General features: G+C 39.8%; 2 protein-coding genes and 1 long non-coding RNA gene across 19 annotated transcripts in view; 1 reads left to right on the forward strand and 2 right to left on the reverse strand.

The window, feature by feature from the left end:
• Positions 1–1,246: 1,246 nt before the first annotated feature.
• LOC128604882 (fumarylacetoacetate hydrolase domain-containing protein 2A-like) lies at positions 1,247–4,238 on the reverse strand. The gene is made up of 4 exons (XM_053619977.1): positions 4,151–4,238; positions 2,007–2,202; positions 1,467–1,768; positions 1,247–1,359 (listed from the first exon to the last, which is right to left on the reverse strand). Exons 1-4 carry the CDS (start codon positions 4,236–4,238, stop codon positions 1,247–1,249), a joined length of 699 nt encoding a protein of 232 aa, XP_053475952.1.
• Positions 4,239–12,638: 8,400 nt separating this feature from the next.
• LOC128604933 (uncharacterized) lies at positions 12,639–24,591 on the forward strand. 2 transcript variants are annotated; one of them, XR_008385384.1, is made up of 4 exons: positions 12,639–12,942; positions 14,546–15,972; positions 20,577–20,838; positions 22,650–24,591. It is a non-coding gene; the product is annotated as an uncharacterized LOC128604933 (long non-coding RNA). The 2 variants fall into 2 exon arrangements; XR_008385385.1 differs by having other exon boundaries at positions 12,639–15,972.
• LOC128604916 (piwi-like protein 1) overlaps positions 20,621–25,948 on the reverse strand; it is a 10,855-nt gene continuing 5,527 nt past the window's right edge. For 13 of the 16 annotated variants that reach the window (XR_008385361.1, XR_008385366.1, XR_008385367.1 and 10 more), the window contains 2 exons: positions 22,432–22,534; positions 20,621–20,756 (listed from right to left, as the gene is read on the reverse strand). Coding sequence is in view for 2 of the 16 variants with exons in the window: in XM_053620037.1 (XP_053476012.1) it covers positions 20,678–20,756; positions 22,432–22,534 (182 nt within the window). In the remaining 14 variants the exon portion in view is untranslated. Of the gene's footprint in view, positions 20,822–22,431; positions 22,535–25,724 lie in introns of those variants that run through there. The other 3 variants (XR_008385358.1, XM_053620038.1, XR_008385364.1) reach the window with 2 other exon arrangements.

Below are 25,948 nucleotides of genomic sequence, written 5' to 3' on the forward strand. Positions count from 1 at the left end.
ACAATATTAATTAAAAACAAACTACACAACATAAGTAGCTGTCTGATGGGTCATGTTTTAGAAGCAGTACAAAGAACTAATCAAATTTAGCACTCAGGTGTAGTCATGAGGTTTGTTTTGATGGAACATTTTATTCAAAAGCTAATTAATTAGAATTTTATGCAAAACATTCCTTTTTTTGTTGGCGGGGGGGGGGGGGGGGGGGCGGTTGCGAGTTTAAAAGAAATTAGCACTAAGGTGTGTTCAATTGTTGGTTATAAAAGAAACACTTCAGCCGGAAAGATGTGTTTGAGATCTAAACTTGGACCCAAATTAATTCGAAACATAAGCACATGATTATGATTAACACATCAGTGTATACACCAACACACTGTAAACACTCGTGCAACGCTGCAAGGCCACAGACCTTAAAATAAAAATATTTTCGATGTGGTGCGTTAACGATAACGCCTAATCAAAAAGCTTTCTGACTTCGTATTAATTTTGAAGAACGCTGCACTTTGTGTTTCCTCTCTCCAAAAGTAATCTCAAAGGATACGTCTGTACAGATGTTCCTGCCTCAGTAGGAGATAACTCCAGAGCTGTTTTCGGACTCATTTCTCTAATCGCTTAGTTCCGCACGGTCATCAAACAACAGACGTGATGAATGACTTTCTAAACCAGTCATCACCAAGGGCACCTCTTAACGTTTCCGAGGATTTCGGCTCACCAAAACTTATTGCGCCCCTGTCTTTTATGTATATTTACTCAAGGGGATTAAATGAGCCACGGTGTTTCTCCATCACCATGACCAGGTCATATTAGTCTTATAGAGATTCACAAAGTTGGAAAATGGAGAACAAGCCTACGCAGTGTAAGAAACTGGAAACTGAGCTCACCTTTAGAAAGATGGGTGGCTTTCTGAACACGCCCACTCCTGGAGGCGTGCCTGTTAGAAACACGTCGCCTGGGTACAGAGTCACAAACCTGCCTTCAAGACAAATGAACAAAGCTGTACAGAAGACACTAGGGATGCAGTAACAATACAGCAATGTCTCAGTGCTCACAGATCTGAACTGCTCACACGTGCAACAGTTTCTCTGCACGGTCACATTACTGCTTAATGTGCTGCACGATTCACTGAGCACAGTATCAGACCTATTCCAGTACTGGTATCAGTGCATCCCTAGAAGAGTCTGAACATTGAATCTGAACACTGCTGTAAGATCAGGTCAGTGAAATATGTTCACCACCATGCGCTGGATATTTACTGCGAGACCCACACCACCACCTTCTCCGTCTTAAAGATCAGCTGACTGGTGTTGCTGTCCTGAACTACGTCACCGTTTACCAGGCACCGGATCCCCAGATTGTGGACGTCTGATTTAAAAACAGCACATTACAGCTCTGACTCACAGCCTCATGGTTTTTTTTACGTTCACAACAATTTTTAGTTCAGGTTTCCATCTCACCGGCCCCCCACCTACCCTTCAGTGCTTCTGTGTTAACAAGAGCAGGCCCTAGTGGACAGAATGTGTCGAATGTTTTTCCCAGAAGCCACTGCTTGCCGTTCTTCATCTGCCAGTCATGAGCGCTGACCTCACTGGCTACGGTGAAGCCGGCAACGTGACCGCGAGCGTCCTCCTCCTGAGAATAACAGGCATGAGCGCAAGACGCCTCTTTTTTATAGGAATGAATTTCTAATTTGGCATGATTTTTGTCCTCACACCAAACGTAGCCAAGATAAGTTTCATGTCTGCGGTTTGCTTCTTTAGTTTTTGCACTGGAGCTGTGACAATAATGTAGCTAACAGATGGAACAAATAGGAAGTCTCTCTCATGCACATTTTAACAGCTAATATCGATCTTTAGACAACAGGACAGTGTTTTATCATGTTTCAGTCATTTAGTTGTTAGTTATAGACTAAATTTAGTCAGCTAAACCTAATCTAAACCTTAAGGACTGAAAGCTGTTTTGGATATCAGCCAAAAGATTACATATAAGTGAGTCCATGAAGTCTGCCCCACCTCTGAGCACACTCTATGCCCTTCTCTCCCAGCTCCAAGAACTCTCTCATGGTGGACGGCACGGTCTGATCCAACGCCTTCAGGTCGACGACGCCTTTCGTGCTCTCCACACCGACCTTCGCACTTCCCTCGGCTCCCCGCCGGCGGAACTGGACCAGACACATGCTGGCTGAGGTGAGGGTGCGTGTGCCTGAGCCTACAGAAAACACATGACCGAGTCTCCTCAAACTGAGCCACGAGCCCCACACCACTCTCGTCTACCCTCTCTCTCACACACACACAGGGGTGAAGGGTCAGAGAGAGAACCAAGAGGACATCAGGGTCAGAAAAAAGAGAGAAAGATATGAGACTTAGAAAGTGTATAAACGATGTTTTGGATAAATAATTCTGTCGTATTATCAATTCTTTATTCTAATATTTTGAGATACTGGATTTTTGATTTCCAAGAGTTGTACACCGTAATAATCAAGATTAAAACAAAAAAAGGCTTACAACATTTCGCTTTATGTGTAATGAACCTAGAATATATGAAAGTCCCACTTTTTGAATTAAATTACAGGAAAAACAAACTTTTCCACGATTTTTTTAGATGCACCTGTATTTCTCCATCTATGAAACTCACACTGAAGTATGAATTCACTAATCCCATCCATCCATCCATCCATCCATTTTCCATACCACTTATCCTATACAGGGTCGTGGGGAGCCTGGAGCGTATCCCAGGGAACTCGGGGCACACCCTGAACAGGTGCCAACACTTCACAGGGCACAATCACACACACTATGGACAATTTGGAAATGCAAATCAGCCTACAGCACACGTCTTTGGACTAGGAGTGGAAACCGGAGTACCCAGAGGAAACCCCCAGAGCACGGGGAGATCATGCAAGCTCGGTGCACACAGTGCAGAGACGGGATTAGAAGTCCCATACAAAGAGGTGTTTAGCAGTTGGAATGTCCTTCCCTTCACCGATCAATCGGTCTGCTGTTCTTTTCAGGAGGCCACCTACCCCATCAGCACCCTTGCCATGGCTGGCCTCAAAAAAATTCCATGTGCCAGCCCTGAATCCATGCTTGTATAGTTCTGTACTAAACAGGAAGAAGATGCATCATATTCTGGAGCAATTTGATAAACACAGTTTGTACAGGTATTGCATTCTCTGTACATGCATGCTTTCTGTTTTGCATCACAGCATGATTTCTCTGCAAGGGACTCCAAGTTCTTGCATCTGAGAAGACTGAGTTGATTAAGTTTGTCAACAACAGATGACAAATTTTCATGTACGTTACAAAGGCATGTTTGCCTGTCTGAGATGGTTGGATGGAGAATCCAAAATGGATGTACTTGGCAGGAGAGGGAATAAGGGAGATGGCTCAGTGGATTTTCCAGCAGGAATCTCCTATGAAGGTTTTTCAGTGTGTTATTTGAAAAGCGTTTTTGCATTTTGCACTTTCCTTTAGTTATGGTCTGTTTTTTGTCAGCTGTTGAACGACTTGTATCATCCCTAATGAAAAAGCCAACAACGCTCTGATGTAGTTTAGATTGTTTTGTGGTGTATTTCTCCCTTTCGAAAAAAGTTACATTTTCAGCATTTCTCAGACCCTTGCAGAAACGTTTCCTTCAAACACCCAACATTTCTTGAATATATTTCTGGAGCTTGTGTTTTCTCAGGATTTTTCCACATACAATTCTGGATATAATTTGCCTGGTCTTCTCCTGTGTTGCTGTGTGAAATTTCTGTTTTATGTTTTCAACCAGTGCATGATGATGGACTAGAGTTTTGTGCACTGCGTCATTTGCTGGAAGTCTTTGGTGCAACTTTGTTGTTTTGGTGCGAGGAGATTCCAAATCTCACTTCAGTCTTGCGTAACGTTTTCTGTATTTGTCAGTGGTTCATTGTTGAGTATGAAGTAATTTTTTGAGTTTTTGATTCTTTCTGTACAATCTTGAGTATCTCTTTATTGTCTTTCTTCTCCCTGATAGTCGCTGCCTCCAATTAACGATTTGTAAGAAACAGGAAACACATTTCACAAAGTTGAGTACAATGCTGTCTACTTTAACTCATATACTACCCTGAACATCATCTTCATATTCTTTAGTCGCTCACTGTTGTAACATATTAGATACTTCTCAGTCTTCTAACCGCGATGACTGTGCTTGTGGAGCAGGCTCTGCACCAGGCTCAGGACTTTGTGGTGCGTTACATTGGACTCAGCCGGCTTCTTCCTCATTCTACTCTGCTGCTTGACTTTCCTTCAGTAAGAACGTTTCCTACGCTTCTCTCTTTCTGTCACATCTGATACTGCCTTGACTTTCCCTTGATCTCTTAACTCTCTCCATTTCTGATGGAATCTGAAATCTGAATCTGAAAGCTTCCCTCTTCACAGGATCAGAATCTTACCGAGCCTACTGTTTACCTGCAGCAGATAATCTTGGCATTTTCCTGGAACACACTGCAATTCTTATCTTTACATCTGTTGTTTTGGTTCCTATTAATTCCATTATTAAAACTCATCTGCATTTGGATCCTTTTTCCTTCATCCCTGAGTTTCACCAAGTGTAACCGTTTCCTACTGTCCACTATGTTACCTTTACTGGGTAACACAGTTGACAGGTAACTTAGTTGACATTTTTATAACGTTTGGGGCCTGTACACAACATGGAAGCCTAGAACTACTGAACACATGGTATGTTCAGAAATATATTTTCATAAATATAACATAAGTTTTAGGCAAATTTTCTTGTTACAGTTTGCAGCAATAATAATTGTGTAACACTGCTGACAGTCAATTAATCCTCTCTTGACACCTTTAAACCAATATTAGGGAAAGGAGAGAGGACATGCCTTCTAGTCTTTCAAGCATGTGCTTCTAGAGGAAATTACATCACAATATGCAAATTATGTGAGACTGGGACAATCCATTCATTTTTAAATGGGGTTTTCCTAGTGGATAACTTAGTTGATAATGGTTTTTTGGACACACAAAAATTAAGGTATATAACAATAAACACTTTTTTTTAAGAACACACCCAAATATCTTGATTATCTAAATCTAACTGAAGGCAAAACTATTCAATTAATTTATATTTGAGGTAATTTTCATGCTTAAATGCAGAGTAGAATGAGCAACTTTACAAAATCAGAGAGTTGAATACCAGAGTTGTATGTGATATGAACCTCATTTTTGAATAAAAGTTATGGCTTTTTCCACATGTAGTAGTGTCATTGAGAAAAATGTCATTTTGAACTAGAAAAATAAACATTGGGGATTAATATTAATGAAAATATATCTAAAAATATATATTCCATGGACATGAGATGTACCACAATTATAGAATGACCCCCAAGCTCATGCCTAGAAGTCCACACTTTCTTTCTTTCTTTCTTTCTTTCTTTCTATTTTTGTTGTCCGGTGTCCTGGCGAAAGTCCCCCATTGGCACTTATCTATCTTGGCCCCCTAATAATTTCCATCCCTGAATTGGCTACATCACTCTCCTCTCCACTATTATGGTGTGTGGTGGGCGTTCTGCTGCACTGTGGCTGCCGGCGCATCATCCAGGTGGATGCTACACACTGGTGGTGTTTGAGGAGATTTCCCCACATAATATATAAAGTGCTTTGAACGCCTAGTGAAGTGCTATAAAAATGTAAGGAATTTTTATTCTTTCTTTCTTTCTTTCTTTCTTTAAGCTTCTTGTAGGCATAGTATTAGGAAATGCATATGTAGGTTTATTTTTGATAATGAGACTCCATAGAATCATTTGGCACTGGTTTGGTCTTGATTGGACAAAAAACCTAGGACTAGTTCGCAAAAGTAGGTTTTACAAAAAACTCCAAGATGGCGGAAAACTTTTATAGGCGGAAATGAAATCGGAGATATACGATTTGTACGTCTGTTCCCAAGGATTCCATACATATAAGACACTGTGTCAGTGTCTGTGACAAACGTTCAAAAGTTATGGGCATTTTTCTAAACATTCTCACTATAGCGCCACCATCTGTCCGATCGGGCCGAAACGTTGTGACTCTGTAGTACTCTGGACTACTACCTTCCCTCAAAGTTTCAGCTCTCTAGGCCTTACGGTTTGGTCTGCACGCTCAGATTTAGGGAATAATAATAATAATAATAATAATAATAATAATAATAATCTTTACAATTACAATAGGGTTTCCGCCCTTCGGGCTGGAACCCCTAATTATGGAATCACTATTCTTAGATGTTCACCTGGATTTTTTTTTTACTTCGTAGCAAATAAACAAAATCACAGATATGACTCAGAACATTTTTTGTTTAATATCTGAACTTTCTGGCTTCATGAACCATACCTCAAATATTTACAAAAGCCAAACGAAAACCAGCACTAACACCTCAACAGAAGAAAACAAGGTCCAAGTCAGGTCATTCATTTTATTTGATATTACTCTCAATATTAATATGTATTTGATATTACTCTCAATATTAATATGTATTTGATATTAATCTCAATATTACTATGTATTTGATATTACTCTCAATATTAATATGTATTTGATATTACTCTCAATATTAATATGTATTTGATATTAATCTCAATATTAATATGTATTTGATATTACTCTCAATGTCTGTTGTTAAGATTTGTTGATAATTTGCTGGTGGATGAGGTGCATTGTGAACATAGAGGCATTTGTAGGCGGTAAACTGCTTCACAGAAAACATTGCTTTACCAAAAAACACTTTGAGGTCATTTTTGTCACGTTTTTGAGGTAACTTATTTTTTTTTAGCGAGTATCGTGTCCTTGTTTGTGTGTGTGAGATTTGTGAATAAAAAGGCTGCTTGAGTCACTTCTCAAGCCGTTAAACTTCTCTCAAAAAATATAAATATGTTTTAAAATAATCCTGAAATTCTCGTCGGCGTTGGCTTACTGAGCGATGAAGAGTCGGTTCAACTGATTCAGTTAATTCATTCAAACCATCGAAGTAGGATAAGCTGCTTTGGTAATGATTCTTTAAATGAACTGATTCAGAATCCTCTTCTTGAATCGTTTGAGTCGTTCTCACTCGGTCAGGGTTGCACGTGTTGGTTGCTTTTCCTGCACGTGTAATCAGCACGTGTTCACAGACCGTAAATCCCGACCCCATGGTAGACACTCGACAGAAATTTCATACTAAAGTAAGTATTTTATATTTTCTGGGTCTAAACAGAGCAGAAGTATTGCTAATGTGTTGTACAGATTCTATTGGACTGGTGAACTGTGTGGATTTGTATATTTAACCCAGTTTAATATGGCCTGCTTTGTTCAGTCAGAGACAAGTAAATCTGTTCTAATGTTCATTTATTTTCCATAGATAAAACACATGTTTGCTTACACATGAATACGTACTTTATGCCTTCAGAATGGTGGAGATTTGTCTCTTGACTATTTTAAATTTGGTTCTCTTCAACAGGTTGTGTTTGAGTTGTGCAGGCTTGTGTCACCTGACTTAAAGAAGGCATTGTTTGAAGGGCTTGATCAGCACCTCCCACGGCTCCTGCAGTTGTACAACACCGAGAGGCAGTGAAATACCCGAAATCCAACATGTGATGACCCGCATTGATCAAGAGGTAAGTCTAATGAACTTTAGTTTGTTCTGCTCCAGAAATGAGCCGATATCCAGCAGAACAGCACTGATAGTTGTGTAATAGACATGCACAGTAGAGCTGTCGTGATTAATAAATAATCTTATAAATGTGATTACTTGATGAACGTAGACAAAACTCTATACATGTGAAATGTTTTGTTGAAGTTCAGATGAATCTCTGATGTACAGAATCTTCAACAGAGTTCTGCAGAAAGATTTTGAATGCCGGTCATTCACCAGAACAAATTTGCAGTTGAACAGTCTGTCTAAAAGAAAAAATCTAAACACACAATATAAAATTCCTGCAGTGTGAATAAAGCCTTTGTATTGCTTTTAGCAAACATGTCTAGTACTCTCGGTTCAATGTACACAATTTACCCCATTTAAATGCATTTTGGAAATTGTTCCACATGGCCTTAAAGTGTGAATATTCACTGCATGCCAAATAAGTAATCAAAGAATGGACTGGATTTTTTTTTCTTCTCTAATGGACCATTAATCACAATTATAAAAGATGATGCATCAGGTACAAAGTATCAGAGCCCCCCCCCCCCACACACACTTTTTTTTCCCCCCCACAATGGTTGCATGACTTTTGCTACACCATTTCCACTGTGTGTGTTACAAATCACTTCGAGGTAAAGCACTGCTGCTGCGAAACCCTATTGGATCTGCTCCGTTTTTTAAATTATTGATAATATTATTCAATTTGCGCTCTCTCTCTCTCGGACTCTCTCTCTCTCTCTCTCTCTCTCTCTCTCTCTCTCTCTCACACACTTCCCAGAGTAAAGAGTGCGAGACATCACAGCGAGAATGCAATTCCAAATCTGTAACGTGTAATTTTACGCTATCAGAAGGAGGGACACGTTCAATCTCAGTCTTTAATTAGATCTCTGGCAACGAAGGGGTGTGTGTGTGTAAAACAATAACATGCATGATGTATATTATGATCAGATCGTATACGTGATTATAAGCAGATTATACCTCTAATCTTATAAGGGGTTAAAAATGGAAACCGAGCTTCGGCACATCAGTAATAATAATAATAAGTGGTATGACGTGATCAGTGGATCGATGAGGCTCTCTCTGAGTCACTCAGCATTTCGTCTTCTCTCCACACCGTCATGTGTCTTTCCTTTTCTCCCGTCCGTGGCTCCGAGACGTGCTGACGTTCAGGTCTGGCAGGATGTTCCATGATTGACACCTCCAGGGGAGTCAGGCTGATCGAGTACAAAGTGTTTATATGTGCTAAAGGAAAGAGATCTGGTGGAAAGTCAGAGTTATAGAGTTATAGTGCTGAGAAAAGTCTGTAAAGAAAAAACAAATGTGTTTTTATAAGGTTTTCATTTCTTTGATTCACCCTCGTATATAAATGCACTTGTTCTTACATGTTATCGTTCCTAAAGTAGCTGATAATCAAGGATGGGGTTGTGTGATGCGTTACCATGACCACCTGTTATTGTTATGCGTGTGTACGTAATACGGGAACGCTTTAAGTGACCATTCCCATAATAGTTTATGGTTTCTGAGGCCCTCATTGTATCTGCATTATTATAACGTATTGCACTGGGGAGCTGTTTACCAAACAGTCAGTAAACCCTGCTGGAAGTGTCTTTTTTATTTTATTTTTATTTAATTTTTTTTTTTTGCCCCCTATCACTTTCTGTGCGAGGGTGGAGTGAGTGTTTTCAGTCCCGTCTCGGGCTAAACCATCACAGCTCTATTAAAATTGTCATCAAGTCTGAACATTAGAACCCAGCTTCCTTTTTTTTCCAAGAACACACTATATGGCCAAAAGTTTGTGGACACCTGACCATCACACATGTACAGTATACGCTTGTTGAACATCCCATATCATGTTTATGCTGCAATGAAGATTCAGTGAACTGCAGGCTGGTGACTGATTTCAGCACCAAGGACAGCACCAGCTGAGCCCTGAATCACTATGAGAGCCTGAGAGAAACAAGTCTCTCTCTCTCTCTATTTCTTTCTCTTTCTGACTGTCTGATTGTCTTTCCATCTCTCTCTTGATCGGTCTTTGTCTCACTCTCTGTGTATGTGTGTCTCACTGTCGTCTCTATCTTCGGTCTCTCACTTTCTGTCTGTCATTCTCTCTCACTTTCTTTCTGTCTGACTGCCTTTCTGTCTCTATTGATCTGTGCCCCTCTCTCTCACTTTCTATTCTCTCTCACTTTCTATTCTCTCTCACTTTCTTTCTGTCTGACTGCCATTCTGTCTCTATTGATCTGTGCCCCCCCCTCTCTCTCTCTCTCTCTCTCTCTCTCTCTCTGGGAGTGCGTGCGTGGGGAGGACAGAGCGCGGTTCTGAGACAAAATCTTTTCAAAATGTTTGGTAAACAGAGCAAATGATGTACTGCACACAATCATACACAAAGACCAATCATACTGTATAAAAGACAGATCTATTACAGAGAATCTGCATCTAGTAAGGGACTTGTATGACCATGCGTATGACTACAAGATTGAAATGGGGTTTTTACCATTAGATCAGGAGAAAGCTTTTGACCAGGTCGAACATGTTTTTCTTTTTAACACCCTAAAGGCTTTTGGTTTTGGTGAAAATTTTATCTCAATGATAAGGCTATTATACTCTGAAGCTACATTTATGGTAAAAGTGGCCGGTAGCTTAAGTACTGCTGTGAAGGCTCAGAGGGGTATCAGGCAGGGCTGCCCCCTGTTGGGCCAACTTTACAGCATAATTATTTAACCCCTGCTATATAAGCTTAGGAAAGAATTAACAGGTCTACAAATCGACACTCTAAACTGTCAACAACCCACCAAATTATCTGCATATGCGGATGATATCACAGTTTTAATTAGAGGTGATGTTAAGGTGGTAAAATACGCTCTGGAGTGTTATGGAAGAGCTTCATCTGCAAAAGTCAACTGGCATAAGAGCGATGCCGTGTGGTCAAGCTGTTAAAAGTCCATCACTTCCTGGCATCATGGACTCTATCAAATATCAACAGATATTAAATGAAAACCTGACTGCCTCTGCCAGAAAGATTAAAATGGGCTGTGGTTGGATCTTCCAGCAGGACAACGATCCAAAACATACATCAAAATCAACACACAAACGGTTTACTGACCACAAAATCAACAAATGAATAAAACACCACAGAGTTGTTCTAGGAAAATATATTTACTGATGGGGTGGCATGTTCTTCAGCTCAACGTGGAGTTAACAGCACATCCCAAAGTGTTTTATTCCACTTGCAACACCGCAGCTTGGCAGCACTAACAATTTGTTAAAAAAATAAATAAATAAAAATCAGCCATAACATTAAAACCACCTGACTAATGTGCAGGTCCTCCTTGTGCTGCTAAAACGGCTCTTACTCGTCGAGGCATGGACGCCACAAGACCTCTGAAGGTGTGCTGTGGTTTCTGGCACCAAGACCATAGTTCCTTTAAGTCCTGTAAGATGCAAGGTGGGCCTCCGTGGATCAGACTTGTTTGTCCAGAACATCCCACAGATGCTCAGTTGTATTGAGATCTGGGGAATTTGGTGGCAGTCAACTCCTTGAACTCTGTCATGTTCCTCAAACCATTCCTGAACCATTTTTTGTAGTGTGTCAGGGAACATTATTCGGCTGAAGGAGACCACTGCCATTAGGGAATTTTGTTGCCATGAAGAGGTGTACGTGGTCTGCAACAGTATTGGGGAGGTTGTACGTGTCAAAGTATATTAACATCCACACAAAAGCCAGGACCCAAGGTTTCCGAGCAGAACATTGCCCAGAACATCATACTGCCTCTGCCAGCTTTTGCTCCCCACTCGCATCAGTGAGCCTTGGGCGCCCTTGACCCTGTCACCAGTTCACCAGTTGTCCTTCCACGGGCCACTTTTGGTAGGTACAAGACCTGCCGTTTTGGCAATGCTCAGACCCAGTTATCTAGACATCACAGTTTGGCCCTTATCGAGGTTGCTTAGATCCTTACACTTGCCCATTTTTCCCCAACCGTTCGCTTGGTGCCTGATATACCCCACCCCTTCACTGGTGCTGTTGTAATGAGACAATCAAAGTTCTTCACTTCACCTGTCAGTGGTTTTACTGTTGTAGCTGATCGGTGAATAGTTGCATTTAATGTTGTAGAATGAAAACACATTCCTGTTCTCACTTGTGTTAGCATGTTGTAACAGCTGTTCTTCCCTCACCTATTGTGTGGTGTGTTTATTTATTTATTTATTTAAAAAAACAAAACTATTATTTTAATATAAAACAAAGCAAAAATGCTGCTTGTCATGTTACCGTTAGGGCCACAAAAATGTCCTCTGTGCTGATGTCTTGGCTGTATCTGAAAACTTGTAGCTTTACCCCTGACTTTTACTGTGTTGACACTGGAGATTCCTTTCAGAAATGCTCCATTAATGTCTCCTAACATAAACCCACTAGGACTAAGATGATTTATGCATTGTAGCACCAAACAAAGGTTTCAGTCACTTTTCTGTCTGTAAATTGTCCATCACTGTGTATGGGGCCATAGTCTTGTGTCCTTTATTCATTTCCGTAAATAGTCATCATATTAACCTGTTGACTGGTGTTTATCAGACAGGAGCCTGTGGTTTCCTACTCTGAACGCTGTTCGAGACATGTCGACTTCAGGAGGCCCCACTCCACCCTTCACCACCCTGTCAGTCACCCACCCAGCCAATCACATCACTCCTGTAGAGCTGCACCGACCAGAGAAACGCAACACCATGAACTAGGCCTACTGGAGGTATGTTTTTCCATCAAATAAAGGACATAACTACTGGGTTTTCCAAAAGTCTCCATACATAAGGACTATGTCTGCCAGTACCAGGTCGGTTGTGCCTTCGTCAGTGGACGTGCACTTCTCGGTTGGTCTGCAACACTTGCAGTCTTTTTGAATTTGTTAATAAGTTTGGAAACTGTGTTGTATGTTTGCTGTGTTCGCCATGTTTCCTGTTAGTCCATCGCAACCTTGCCACAGCTTCCTGATCCAGGCATGAGAATGATTTCAATACATTCTTCTCTTGTCAAAAGCGTTCTTAAAGGCTATCTGGGGGGAAAAAATGAAAGTATGAAAAAAAAACATTTTTTTGGAAGACATTTAGCTAAAAAAGTGTTAATTTCCCCCTTGTATAATTCTGCTTTGTTGCATTGGACGTCTTTGTTTTGTTATATAAGGCGTTGGCTTTATACTCCGTTATAGGCAACTTTGCATAATAACATCATTAGTGCTTTTTTTCCCTACAGTGAAATGATCGAATGCTTTAATCAGATTGCTGAAGACTCAAAGTGCCGTGTGGTGGTGGTCTCGGGTGCAGGGAAAATCTTCACTGCAGGTACAGCAGTATGATATTTTTTTTTTCGGAATTGGAAATATGCTTTAATTTTTATGTGGGTTTGCAGTGCTTTTACTCTCATAGCTGTTCATTATTATAATAAGCAATGGCTCCATGTGCTAAAACCACAACACTAAGTGAAGTTCATTTAATTTAACAAGCATCGTTATTCGTTCCTAGTGCAGAATGTATTACACTTCGAGTTTAGCAGTTAATAGTCTTTCTAATTAGGGATGTGCCAGGTATTCGAATACACATTTAACCTTTTGAGGTGCCATTAGTTAAGTCAAGTGGGTTTTTATTGTCATTCCTCTATATAGCTTGTATACACTGGAACAAAGTGACATTCCTTCCGGACCATGATGCAACACAGTTGTGTATTTGCACTTTATGTAGTCTTGCGTACTGTTCTGTGTGAGATGAATGCAACACAATAAAAACACAAAACAGCAAATACACAGGACAGTAGATACACAGGACATGGACTGTAACTGTAAGCTACTGTGTAATGTAGCAGCACATGTACTGCAGCAATACTGGCAGCAGAAATAGTTCCCTAGTATAAAGTGACTGATGCAGCTATGTAAAGTCTTACTGGGTTAGTGCGGTGTGCAGTGGTATGAGTCTTACTGGGTGAGGTGTTTGACTAGCCCAGGTGAGCACTGTAATCTGACTGTCTCAGGGAAGAAACTGTTGCAGAGTCTGCTGCTGGTGGCACAGACGCTCCTGTACCTTCTGCCAGATGGCAGGAGGGTGAATAGTCTGTGAAAGGGGTCCTCCACAATACTGGTGGCTTTGCGGATGCACCGGTAGTTGAAGGAGGTGTGTGGTGGGTAGAGAGACCCGATGATCTTTCCAGCTGTCCTCACAATTCACTGTAGGGTCTTGCGGTTGGAGGCGGTGCAGTTCCCGTACTACACCGTGAGACAGCTGGTTTGTTTGTACCCTTTATTGGCATGAAGTCAATGAGAAAATCTGGTCAGGTCTAGCAGAACAGTTACCCCAGACATTGTGTAAGTTATAGGTGTTCATGTGCACTAGGGCTGCACGATTATGGCCAAAATGATAATCCCGATTATTTTGATTAATATTGAGATCTTGATTATTTATCACGATTATTAATTGATTTTAGTGACAACATTTTTTATTGCACTTTCACATTTAAGTTTTCTCATGCCACAATATAACACACAAGTAGGCATGAGAACTTGAGCTGGTCAATTATGACAGAATTTAGGAACATAGTGTGAGCCATGACACATTAATTTACCTTCTGATAAACTAAATCTAGTATTTTCAGTTTCAGGTGTGCAGTGGCTTTGGTATCATGTACGTGTTGGGAGAAACAGTCTTCTTAGATTCACTCAATTCTGAATGTTCACACTTCAACTGTTCTTTTCCCCCCAGTTGTATAGTGAATATACAGCTTAATAGAATGATTAAAGATCTAGCAGCAAGGTCGTTTTCCCTATTTGGGGAAAACATTTATTATTAAAGTAGGGTTGAACGAAGTGCACTTCATTTGACTATTTATTGGAATTGTAACAAAATGTTAACTTTATCACTATTAGAAGACCGATTTGTGGTCTTATCCTCATTACAGGCACGGATGCTGATCACAGAGGAGAGCCTGATGACCACGATCGTCCGCACACTCCATGATCACCTGAGACATCCAGACCAGCAGGGACGATTTCAGTTTGATCTCTACAGTGCACAAAAGGTCTTTAAATTCCGCAGGGTCCAGAGTCTTATAGAAGACCTCAAGTACGGCTGGAAAAAAGCAGAATGTGTTACACTGTCTGTCAGAGAATATCATTATTAATGATAATTAATAGCTAATCATTCTCATTAAACTTTTTTTTTTAAACTCGGATATGTCCTGATTAGCCGTCCAACAGAGTGGACCGACAAGCTCAGGGAGAAGTTTCTGGAAGGACTTGATGCTTTCTTGGAGCTGCTCAAGTGCATGCAGTGTGTTTCGTGTGTTTGTATAAGCCATGTTAACTTGCAGTTATAGATGTAATAATCATGTAGGGGGGGAAATATAGCCATGTTCTTTAATATCAGTAGTATAATGTGTGTTGGGGATTTGTGACTTCTGCAGGGTATGGACCCAATAGTACGCGACGTGGACCAAGACATAGAGATGGAACCATTGTGGGTGACAGCCTTCACATTGCAGATGAAGCTCACACACATTCTCAGTGATGCAAGAGTGGTGTGCCAGTGATGTGAGTACTAACACACTCACCAGTACTAGTATATTACAATATGTGCACACTCTACAGGAGTTCTGGTAGTGCGACCATAGCAGCAAATGCACATATTATTCCTGCACAAACTAAAACCAACAAGATCTGTCTGAAGATCACAGGACTTTTGTCTTTGTCATGTCTTTGAGGTGTATGGAAATGATTGGCTCTGAGTAGGGATTTCTTGAAGGTCAAAGTTCTACATGTGGTTGTAAATTTAAATCTATATATGGAAGCCTTCAATTAAGAAGGAAGTATTCGACGTGCAGGAAGTGGACAAAATAACTAACAGTACATGAAAAAGCATCTTGACAAGCACAGCTATTGCACTTTAGAGGTGAACAACACGCGTACACAAGTACGAAGAACATCGGCGTTTCCGAAACTTTTATAAATCCGGCAGAAACGTTTAGTTTGGTTTGACTTGGGCAAACATTTACACACAACTTTACTAAAAGAAACTTGCTCAGAACTACAAACAGCCGTTCCCTCAGCACTGAAACTGGAGACTCCTTCCAAAACACATGTCTGCTTTCAACATATGATTTTGATTGATTTATTTGATAAACAACACGCTTTTTAATCTATTTATTGTTAGACCTGTATTACATAGAGATCACGTGTCTTACTTTTAACGTCTTGCTCACAGTGTTTGTGTCCGTGTTTGTTCGTCAGGGCTCAGGACGTTCCCCCGCAGCTGTTGAGCCAGAGAGAGCTGAAATGGTTAGAGATGCTGAAGAACTGGGACAAAAGGATCAACAAGAGATTTAAGAAGGTAAACGTACAGCACATACACTATGGGTTAATATACAGCTTGTACCTGCTCATTGAAGGGATTTTCTTCTTTTTGAATAGTGTCTGCTGGTTTATAATAATAATAATAATAATAATAATAATAATAATGATGATGATGATGACGACCACAAGTGTTAAACAGAGTCTAAATTCGTAACAGTATTCCCAGTGAAGCTGTGCACGTTCTCTACATCTTCTGATCCTGACTCCTGAGGGCGTTTCACACAGGAGGCTTTTCCAAGTTCCCAAATAAACACTTGAAATAACTGGTTCCCCTCCCCGAAACACTGACATGCACGTAAACATTTTCAAAATTCCCCTCGATTCGGCACCATCTCTTTATCTCCCTCTTATTTCTCTGTTCTGGAGACTAATTACTCAGACACCTGCACATTGCCTCACTGTCTCATTAGCCGTGTTGTGTGTGGACAAGTACGGCATCTCACTGAACTGTCCTCACACAGCTTGTGTGTGTGTGTGTGTGTGTGTGTGTGTGTGTGTGTGTGTGTGTGTGTCACTCTCTCTTCTCCTAAGCTCTCTTAAGCTTCTGCTGGGACTGGTGTGATCTCAAGTAAAGAGGAGGGTTCGTATATGTGTGCGTGCGTGTGTGTGCGTGCGCGTGCGTGTGTGTGCGTGTGTGTGTTAGATTAGTGCATTATGTGTTTACTTAATAGAGCAGTCTCTGTCGCTGCTTTTTCTTTGCATTTAAATCAGGAAAGATGCTCCTGTGAGTGGAAATTTACACAGTATACGTAAATAATAGAACATGAAATTTTTCATTAATAATTAAAAATTAAAAAATACAAATAAGAATAAAAGACCACTGCATAACACCAGTCAGGACTTGTGCGAACCTCTTCTGTGTATTTGACTTTTTTTAATGTATTTGTTGATTTAATAGATTAATAGTTTATTCAATGAATGAATGGTATTTGTTGATAAATAATTCACATTTTTAAAGACCGATTTATTTATTTATTTATTTAAAAGTGTTAATGTATTCAGTTATTAACAGACTTATTCATATTTTAGGTATACGGTCCATCTTTAAAACACTTATTTATTTGTTTGTTTGTTTATTTATTTATTTAGCGTGTCTTGAAACAAACAGCGTCGTTTGATGTGTTGAAGTAATTTCCACTGAAATAGGAAGTCAGGGCGGGGCATATCCAGTGCCCCCCCCCTTTAAAAATAAAAATAGCCAGTTGCTCAACGGGTGATATTTATCATGACGGTTATGATGTCATCAAAGTAGTTGATCCGTATTGGCGGTAGAGATCGACTGTAAATTATGAACACGTACATCTTCTAAATGCGAATTGTGTCGTTGTTTTGGAGCAGCACTAGTTTATAGATCACCTTAAGGCTGACATTCATACTGAACGCTACAAAACTTCAATTTTGTTTTCATGGGGACTTTTTATTAAATAGGATTAAAAGAACAATGGCAATGAGGAATATAATAGCTGTATCTACTCGTTTTATTATGTTTATTATTTTCAAGCAAGTGCTCTTTAAAAAATATATTAAAATATGAATAAAACGTTTATTTTTTGGAAGAACGGCATTATGGAGTGTGTGCATGAACTCATGTGTAACTATTGCTTTGCATTGAGTTACGTATTTCTTTTAAAACTCTGTGTGCACTTGTGTTATTGCTAACATAGTGCATGTATGTGGGTCGATTTCTTTAAAAACATTTTCGCATGGTTGTAAAGTCCTCCTATGTAAACCCCAAATAGTCAGTTACCACAGTATTTTCATGCATGCCAGCTGCATAGTTAATCATCAAAATCATCACACAGTCACCTCAAAAGATCTTGTTTGGCTCTGTAATAGCTTTTGTACAATTTGTAAGCAATTCCTAAGTTATCTATTTAAAAAAATAATATACGAATCAAATTTTACAATCCAAAGCGCTTTACACTGTGTCTCATTCACCCATTCACACACACTCACACACCAATGGTAGCAAAGCTGTCATGCAAGGCGCTAACTTGCCATCGGGAGCAACTCAGGGTTCAGTGTTTTGCTCAAGGACATTTCAGTATCCTTGCGGAAAATCCGAGCAGTGCGTGGCGTCCGAGCTCTAGGAAAAGCAGCACAGATTTTGCTCTGTAGAAGAACGGTGGTTCAAAATGACCCCGCTGCTCCTTTTATTTTCATGTAGGAAGGTGGAGACTTAAATTTTAAGTTTTCTTATAAAAAAAAAATTCATCAATAGCTACAGTGCATCCAGAAAGTATTCACAGTGCTTGACTTTTTCCACATTTTGTTATGTTACAGCCTTATTCCAAAATGGATTCAATTCATTATTTTCCTCAAAATTCTACAAACAATACCCCATAATGACAACTCGAAAGAAGTTTGTTTGAAATCTTTGCAAATTTATTAAAAATAAAAAACAAAAACAAAAAAAGCACATGTACATAAGTATTCACACCCTTTGCTCAATACTTTGTTGAAGCACCTTTGGCACCAATTACAGCCTCAAGTCTTTGAGAATGATGCTATAAGCTTGGCACACCTATTTTTGGGCAGTTTCTCCCATTCTTCTTTGCAGAACCTCTCAAGCTCCATCAGGTTGGATGGGGAGCGTCGGTCCACAGCCATTTTCAGATCTCTACAGAGATGTCCAATCGGGTTCAAGTCTGGGCTCCGGCTGGGCCACTCAAGGACATTCACAGAGCAGACAGACAGACAGTCAGTCAGTCTGTCTGTCTGTCTGTCTTATTGGTCCTCAAAAAGAGGAAATTTGTTTCCACAGTGGGTGCGTACAAAAACATAACAACGTCATACATATAGACCAACATAAACAATGACAGGCATAGAGAGGAAAAGGGGACAAGGGGAAAAACATCAGGATCATCATACAACAATGCATCTGACGTCACAATGGCTGAGTACCTATGTGTTTAATGCTCGTATAGCCATATTAACAAAACTCCTACCATAGCTGGCCTTTCTGCACACGGGTAGTCTATACCTGCGGCCAGAGTGAAGGAGATTGAAATATTGATCAAGTGGGTGGTTTGGGTCATTCAAAATTTTATGTGCCTTCTGGAGCGTAAATGAACTGACAGAGTCTGATAAATTAGGGATGGGAATACCAATAATTTTCCTTGCTAAATTAGTTATTTTCAAAAGTTTGTTCTTATTGGTTACTGTTAGCATATGGAAAAAACAAATGGCACCATACATAAGAACCGGTTCAATAATACTTCGGTACAGAAGAAGAAGCAGACTAGGCTGAACAGACAGATATTTAAGTTTATGGATAACTGTGAGTCTCTGTTGACAACATTTGTAAATACCTCGAGTGTGCTGATTGAAGCTGAGATGTTTATCCAATGTAATGCCCAGATATCTGAAATGCTCCACACTTTCAACCATCTCTCGGTTAATGGTAAAACCGGAAGGATGGGTCAGTGTTTTGGAAGAGCTAAAACCAGTTCCTTAGTCTTTTTGATATTAAGGTGGAGAAAATTATCATCACACCGTGTACTAAAATGTGCTATGGAGTGTTAATGCTCCAAAAAAGAATCATTGTCCTTATTAAGCAATGCAACAATAGCAGTATCGTCTGCATATTTAAAGTAATGAGTGGCAGTGACTGGACTCTGACAGTCATTTGTATAGAGAATATAAAGAAGTGGACTAAGTACACACCCCTGAGGGGCACCAGTGTTGAGAACAATAATGGGCGACAATGCATTGTCCACCTTTACCACTTGTGGTCTATTAGAAAGGAAATTATAAATCCAGTGTACTAGTGGTGATGGGACTTGCAGACACTGTAGTTTCCTGATTATCTGATGATGCTGAATTGAGTTAAAGGCGGAGCTAAAGTCAATGAAGAGAAGTCTGGCATAGTTTCCAGGAATATCCAGGTGTTGTAGTAGACAGTGCAAGAGACAAGCCACTGCATCCTCTGTACCTCTCCTCTGTTTATATGCAAATTGGAGGCAGTCCAAAAAGGGTGAAACATATGGAAGCATCATGTTTTGAACCATTGTCTCAAAGCATTTCATTATGATTGAAGTTAGTGATACTGGCCTGTAATGATTTAACTCTGTTTGATGAGGTTTTTTGGGAACAGGGATAACTACCGATGTTTTCCATGCGACTGGTATTGTTGAAGTACAAAGTGATAGTCTGAAGTTGTAGAGGAAACATTCGCACTCGGTAATTTAGTTTTGTAACGCCACACAGATCATAAGGTCTGTTAGAAATTATATATCGGAGCTACAAACCCCACCCTGCGCCGCTGTACGAGGCGACTCAACACCGCCATCTTGTGTTTGTGTGTATGTGTTGCTGTGTTCATGAGGCAGTTTTGCTTAGTTTTTTCTTTAAGGTTTAATGTTCTATATTATTGTGTGTGTGTGTTTATGTATTTTAGTGTGAGCTTTAGTTTTGTAATCTTATTTCTCAGGTGCAATTTTACATGTTTTATTTCTTCCTCCCTGATTTCTGCACTGCACAGTGTATTATTAGAAACAAGGCTTCTCTGTGTAGGAGAATAGTTGTTTTGTGTTTTTAACAGCAAGTTATAGCGCTTATTGTGAACCGTTATGTGTGCAGGAGGCGGTTCAGCTGGACGGAGAGATCCTGCATGCGCTGTTGAAGTGAGTGTGTCCTGTGGCGTATCGGCACCTGGACAAGCACAAGATCAAGCTGGTGCTCTACATGATGGAGTGGTTCATGTGCGCCTTCTCCTGAACTCTGCCCTGGGCCTCAGTCCTCCGAGTGTGGGACATGTTCCTGTGTGACGGTCAGAAGAGTGTTAATGGTGTTTACTGCTCATCTGGAGAGTCACCGCCATCTTTCTGCAGGGGGTTAGAAGGTACTGCTCAATGGTTTTATTTGTCTATTTGTTTGAACTTTACACTTTAATATCAATTCAAATCTATGTGTATGTTTGGCTTTTCCTCTAAAAACGAGTGTTTGGAGAGTTAGCATTTCTCATTTCTGCTCTCCAAACAAAACAAAAAAACGTTTATTATATTTAAATAATAAAAATTATAAAAACAACAACGTTTATTATATTTAAATCTGTAATTAGTAGTTATTTGTTTTAAAAGAGAGATTATTTTCTGTGGGAGATTGTGTAAAATGTACATATAGAGCAGAAGGGTTTGCATGTGCCTTTACTAAATTCAGTAACTTGACTTTTGATAGGTCACTTATGCACATACTTGCTCACTAAAATGGCGGGTGCTTGCGTCTTCTTGTTCAGCTTCTTCTTCGTCTGTAAGACAGTGTTGTACTTGAGCGCCATCAAGTGGTACTTTTATGTAACTTCACCGGCTCCGGGCACGTGAACAAAAGCGCGAATCTCATTGGGCGGCCAGTTTTTGCTGCTTTTCCGCCACGTGTTTTATGCCCGAGTGTGAAAACTCATTGACAGTGACAGGGGGCATTAAACAGACCGTTTTGAACCCGTCCCCGTGTGAACAGGGCTTTAGGTGTTCATTGTGTGCATTGTAGGCACACATTGTTGTGTGAGGAAAAGAAATCAAAACAAAAAGCCATGTCTTAATGCGCTTCTTAACTGAAGCGACAATTCTAAAATTGCTCGCTTTTTCTCCCACGTTCTGTCAGACTGCAGTGTGAATATTTCATCCTGAGTGTAAAGTCGGAATTCAAAGAGACTGCAGTGTAACGAGGTCATTTATGAGCATGATGTTCCTCCCAGACTGCATTTCATACCCTGCACACTTTGAAAACCACCTGAGAGAAGGACGGTGCTCTCATGGTTACAGAGCAGTGGCACATAGCATACAGAGCACATAGCATACAGAGCATGGCCCAGACCCTTTATGAGGAAGATGAAGGTGGGGTAGCAGCGAGGAAAACAACGTTCAGAGGATTCAAGACTAAAATATTGTGATTCTGTCCTTCGATTGGAAGGAAATGGAAATACAGAGAACAGTGTGTGAGATTAAGAGAACCAGCTCAGGCCTGAGTAAAGAATCCTGAGATGCAGGAAGTAGTGTTAAAAGTCTCTGAAATTTCCCACCACTGAGCTGAAAAACTCTTGTTGGATTCATAATCTTTACTGATCGTTTGTAGTGGTAACAATATGCAGATATTCGAGGGATTAAAAAATATCAACAAATTAAGAAACCATGAGCATGCTGCTATATGTAGAAAGATAGACAACGACAGGATGGTGTAATGTGACGCACCACTAAGCTAAACAGGTCTTCCTGATGCTTTTTATTCCTTATACCTCAGCAATTTGACAATTAAACATTTTAATCATTAAAGGAACGATATTGTACTTTTTCTCTCTCCTAAAGTTACGATGAACCACAAAGGGTAATGCCCTCTCTTCTGAAGACTGGTGGAAAAGTTCAAATCTAAAATCTAGTTCATTAAACACAACCCTTCTTAAAGCTGTTTACAGAGTCCACACAAGTCATGCTTTAAGTACCTGGACATGCCCGGGTTGAGGCTGGCCACCAGTGCACCGATGGATCTCTTTCCTGCGGCACTGTCGTGGTAGCAGTCGATACCAATATCATCAGGTGCTTCAACTGAAAGAGCAGGAGAAGTCACTAAAACAATGTTTTAATAGAATAACATCAGGGTTAGGAGGTGCCACTGTTGATCAGTTACAAGATCAGATATTTATATATTTATATATTGCAGTTCATCTGCAAGGAGAGCTTTGTGGCTATGGTCATGAGGGTCTGAGGTCTGCTGAGGGTGCGAGCCACCACACACTGGCTTGGAGTGGGACAGTCCACACACAGGTACTTCTTCACGCAATCGTATTTATCCTTACGGTTGGTTGAGAGGATCACAACCACCTTACACACATGATTTAAAGTGAGTGCTTCAGAACAAGAAGTATTGGTAATCTGTAGACTGAGGCTGTTAATCTGAAATTATCTTATGCCGTATGCTTAGACCCATAAAAGGATATACTGTGACAAAAATCACATAGAAGCAGTTGCACTGCACTGCGTGTCACATCACAAAAGGTGAAACGACTTTAACAAAGAAAATCAAACCGCAATATCCTTAAACATTCAATTTAAAAATTAAATAAATAAATAAAAACAGTTTCATTTGACTTATTTACTAGAAGTGTCATGATCCTAGCTTTTATTTTCCTTAATGGAAAGCTTGAGTATCAGCCGATACCCATGCGATATTGTTTTCTTTAAGATCTACAACGCTCATTATTTTAACTGAAGCACTCGTTTACCATTAAACTTTCATACAGAAACCCATACATAAAGTATGAATATAATGAATTCAATCCTAGTGAAAGAACAGTCACGTCTCTTTTACATGCATCAGTTATATGATTTGATTTCTGTTATCTCTGATAGCTGAGCCACCGTTTTTTTTTTGGTTTTTTTTGTTGCCATCAGGTCCTGGATCAGTGCCATGTAGGGATGCACGATTATGGCCAAAATGATAATCCCGATTATTTAGATTAATACTGAGATCTCGATTATCACGGTTATTCAGTGATTTTAGTGATAACATATTTTGTATTGCACTTTCACATTTATTAAGTTCTCTCATGCCACAATACAACACATAAGTAGGCATGAGAAAACTTGAGCTGGTCAATTATGACAGAATTTAGGAACATAGTGTGAGCCATGACACATTAATTTACCTTCTGATAAACTAAATCTAATATTTTCAGTTCATTTTACAGACTGTATGCACAAAACAACCGTTAACCTGTTTACCTCGTAAACAAATACAATAAACCTCAATGTTCAGTGTTTGAAGTCTGCTCCTCTTAAATATATTTAAAGCTGCACTATTAGACATTTCCACTGTCATGGTTCTGGGCTGGAGTCAGTTCTCGAACCGCTCTGTGTGTATTGTGTAGATATCTGAATAATCTCATATAGGATGTGATTGGGTGAGTTCATTTACCCGTCAGATGCAAAGCGCTTTAGGTTAATGGTGTTCATTACTGATGCTCCGATCAGGATATTTACAGCCAATACCGGTCCAGATACCAATCTTTTCTTGTTTAAGCTTTAAATCAGGAGGTCATAAACAGTTAAATGTTATTTCTCTGCTCATGGTAACTGTTAACTGAATTAAAATAATAGCAATGAGAAATACTGTTGGTTAATTGATAAATAAACAGCATAAAATATTTATTTTTAAATATCTTAAACAATAAAGAGTCCTAATTAAAAGTAGACTAACACAAAAATGATCCATATTAGGAAAAAGGCTAACAGCTTTCTAAGGAAATAGCGAACCAAGATTAATGTCAAACAGGATAGCTCAACACACACACACACTTTTATTTCACATTATTTAAAAGGAATTTAAGTGTTATTTACCATAATTATGAACACAAGTTAAGTTGACAATCATTTTAAAATTCCGTTGCTCCATTTAGATTTTCTCCAGTAGAATACAGCCTTTTAAACCAGGAAAAATTACTAATTTTAAGTCGTATAACATTCGTAATAACTAAAAAAACGGTGTAATTACCAGTCTTTCCTCCCCACAAGGGAGTTTTAGGAAACCATCAGCTTTTAACCGTCTGTAGGTACTGTATTTGTCTGTGTTTGAGCGCCATCTGGAGGACAGATGCCATTTTGAATTGAAACTCATGCCATCTTCTAACTGTCAAAGAGGAAAATGTAGCGCCGATGTTCATCTCACTACCCAAATTGAACTAGTATTCTTCCACTGAAAATAGTACCGTGTCTTATGTTGAAAATTTTTATTGTACTTTTATTTGACTTTTTATTTGACTTTTGCAAGGACCGCCTCCGCAAGAACCACCTGCGCAGGACCCGATCAAGCAACTCCTCAATAACGCCACTGTTCTGTTAGGGTAACGTCTGAACTTATTCACTCTTATTCTCTGTCTCTCTCGCGTTCATTACGCACCTGTTTGACTGACTGTGTTTAACGTGCAGCACAGCACAAACAGTAAGACAACTAACTCAAGCAGGCTTAGCTGCGCTGAATGCTCCAGCAGATCCAGCAGCTGGCCAAGATTAGAGCGGAGGGAGCCAAAGTGACTCTTGAGCAGAATGTACTACACTGAAATACTTCAAGCTGCTTTCACACCTTACCAGCCCCTGCCCCGGTCAGAGTAACTCTTCTGCACTGTAGCTTTGTAGATAGAAGTTGTTTTAGTTCGAGATGGCGTCGTAACCCTCAGGTTCGAGTTTAAAGCAGAAGAAGCGTTACAGGAACTTGTCATTAATCTCTCACTAGCTGCGTTTACATGGACAACAATAATCCACTCTTGATCCAATTAAGACCATACTCTAATTAAGAAACTACCATGTAAACAGCAATTTTTTACCTTAATCTAATTAAGGTCATAATCGAAGTAAGCAATAATCTAATTAAGACAGGTGGAGTACTCCTGTTTTAGTCGCATTATGGACGTGTATTACACACATGTAAACACCTTAATCACACTATGAACGTCGTGTGAGAGTTTTCACCGCATTTTGCGACAGGACACGATCACACATGGCAGTTTTACGGCGAACAAGAGAATTCGGCTGTGTCCCAAATCGCATACTTTCCTACTATAGGCCTGTAGTGGGGAAAAATACATGTATCTCGGCTACTATATAGACGGTAACTACGCGATTTGGGACGCAGCCCACGGCTTCAAGCAGTTGTGTATTAGCATGTATGGCATGACAATTAACTGCACTTGAAGCGTTCGTAAAAAAATTAAATAAAAACATGCAAAACTGTATACGGTTCCATAACGAAGACGAACTGTATGTTGATACGTGAAATTCTGGAGGGACGTCGGACGGCGTGGCGACGTAATGATGTGGGCTGTTAATCTAATTATGTTCTAAAACATGTAAAACAGGAACATGAAAGGAATTTTCTAAAAGCGACGCATGTAAACACCTTAATCACATTATTATCTTACTCAGAGTAAGGTCAATAATTAGATTACTGCTGTCCATGTAAACGTA

This window comes from Ictalurus furcatus, unplaced genomic scaffold (assembly GCF_023375685.1).
Source record: "Ictalurus furcatus strain D&B unplaced genomic scaffold, Billie_1.0 scf5, whole genome shotgun sequence".
In the NCBI taxonomy this organism is placed as follows: Eukaryota; Metazoa; Chordata; class Actinopteri; order Siluriformes; family Ictaluridae; genus Ictalurus; species Ictalurus furcatus.

Excerpts from the sequence above, each read along its gene's own strand:
- LOC128604882 (XM_053619977.1), bottom strand. The coding sequence starts at position 4,238 with ATGAGGAAGAAGCCGGCTGAGTCCAATGTAACGCACCACAAAGTCCTG. Across the intron at positions 2,203-4,150 it reads CCACAAGCACAGTCATCGCG|GCTCAGGCACACGCACCCTC; the intron begins GTTAGAAGACTG and ends TGTTTTCTGTAG. Across the intron at positions 1,360-1,466 it reads TAACACAGAAGCACTGAAGG|ACGTCCACAATCTGGGGATC; the intron begins GTAGGTGGGGGG and ends TTTTTAAATCAG.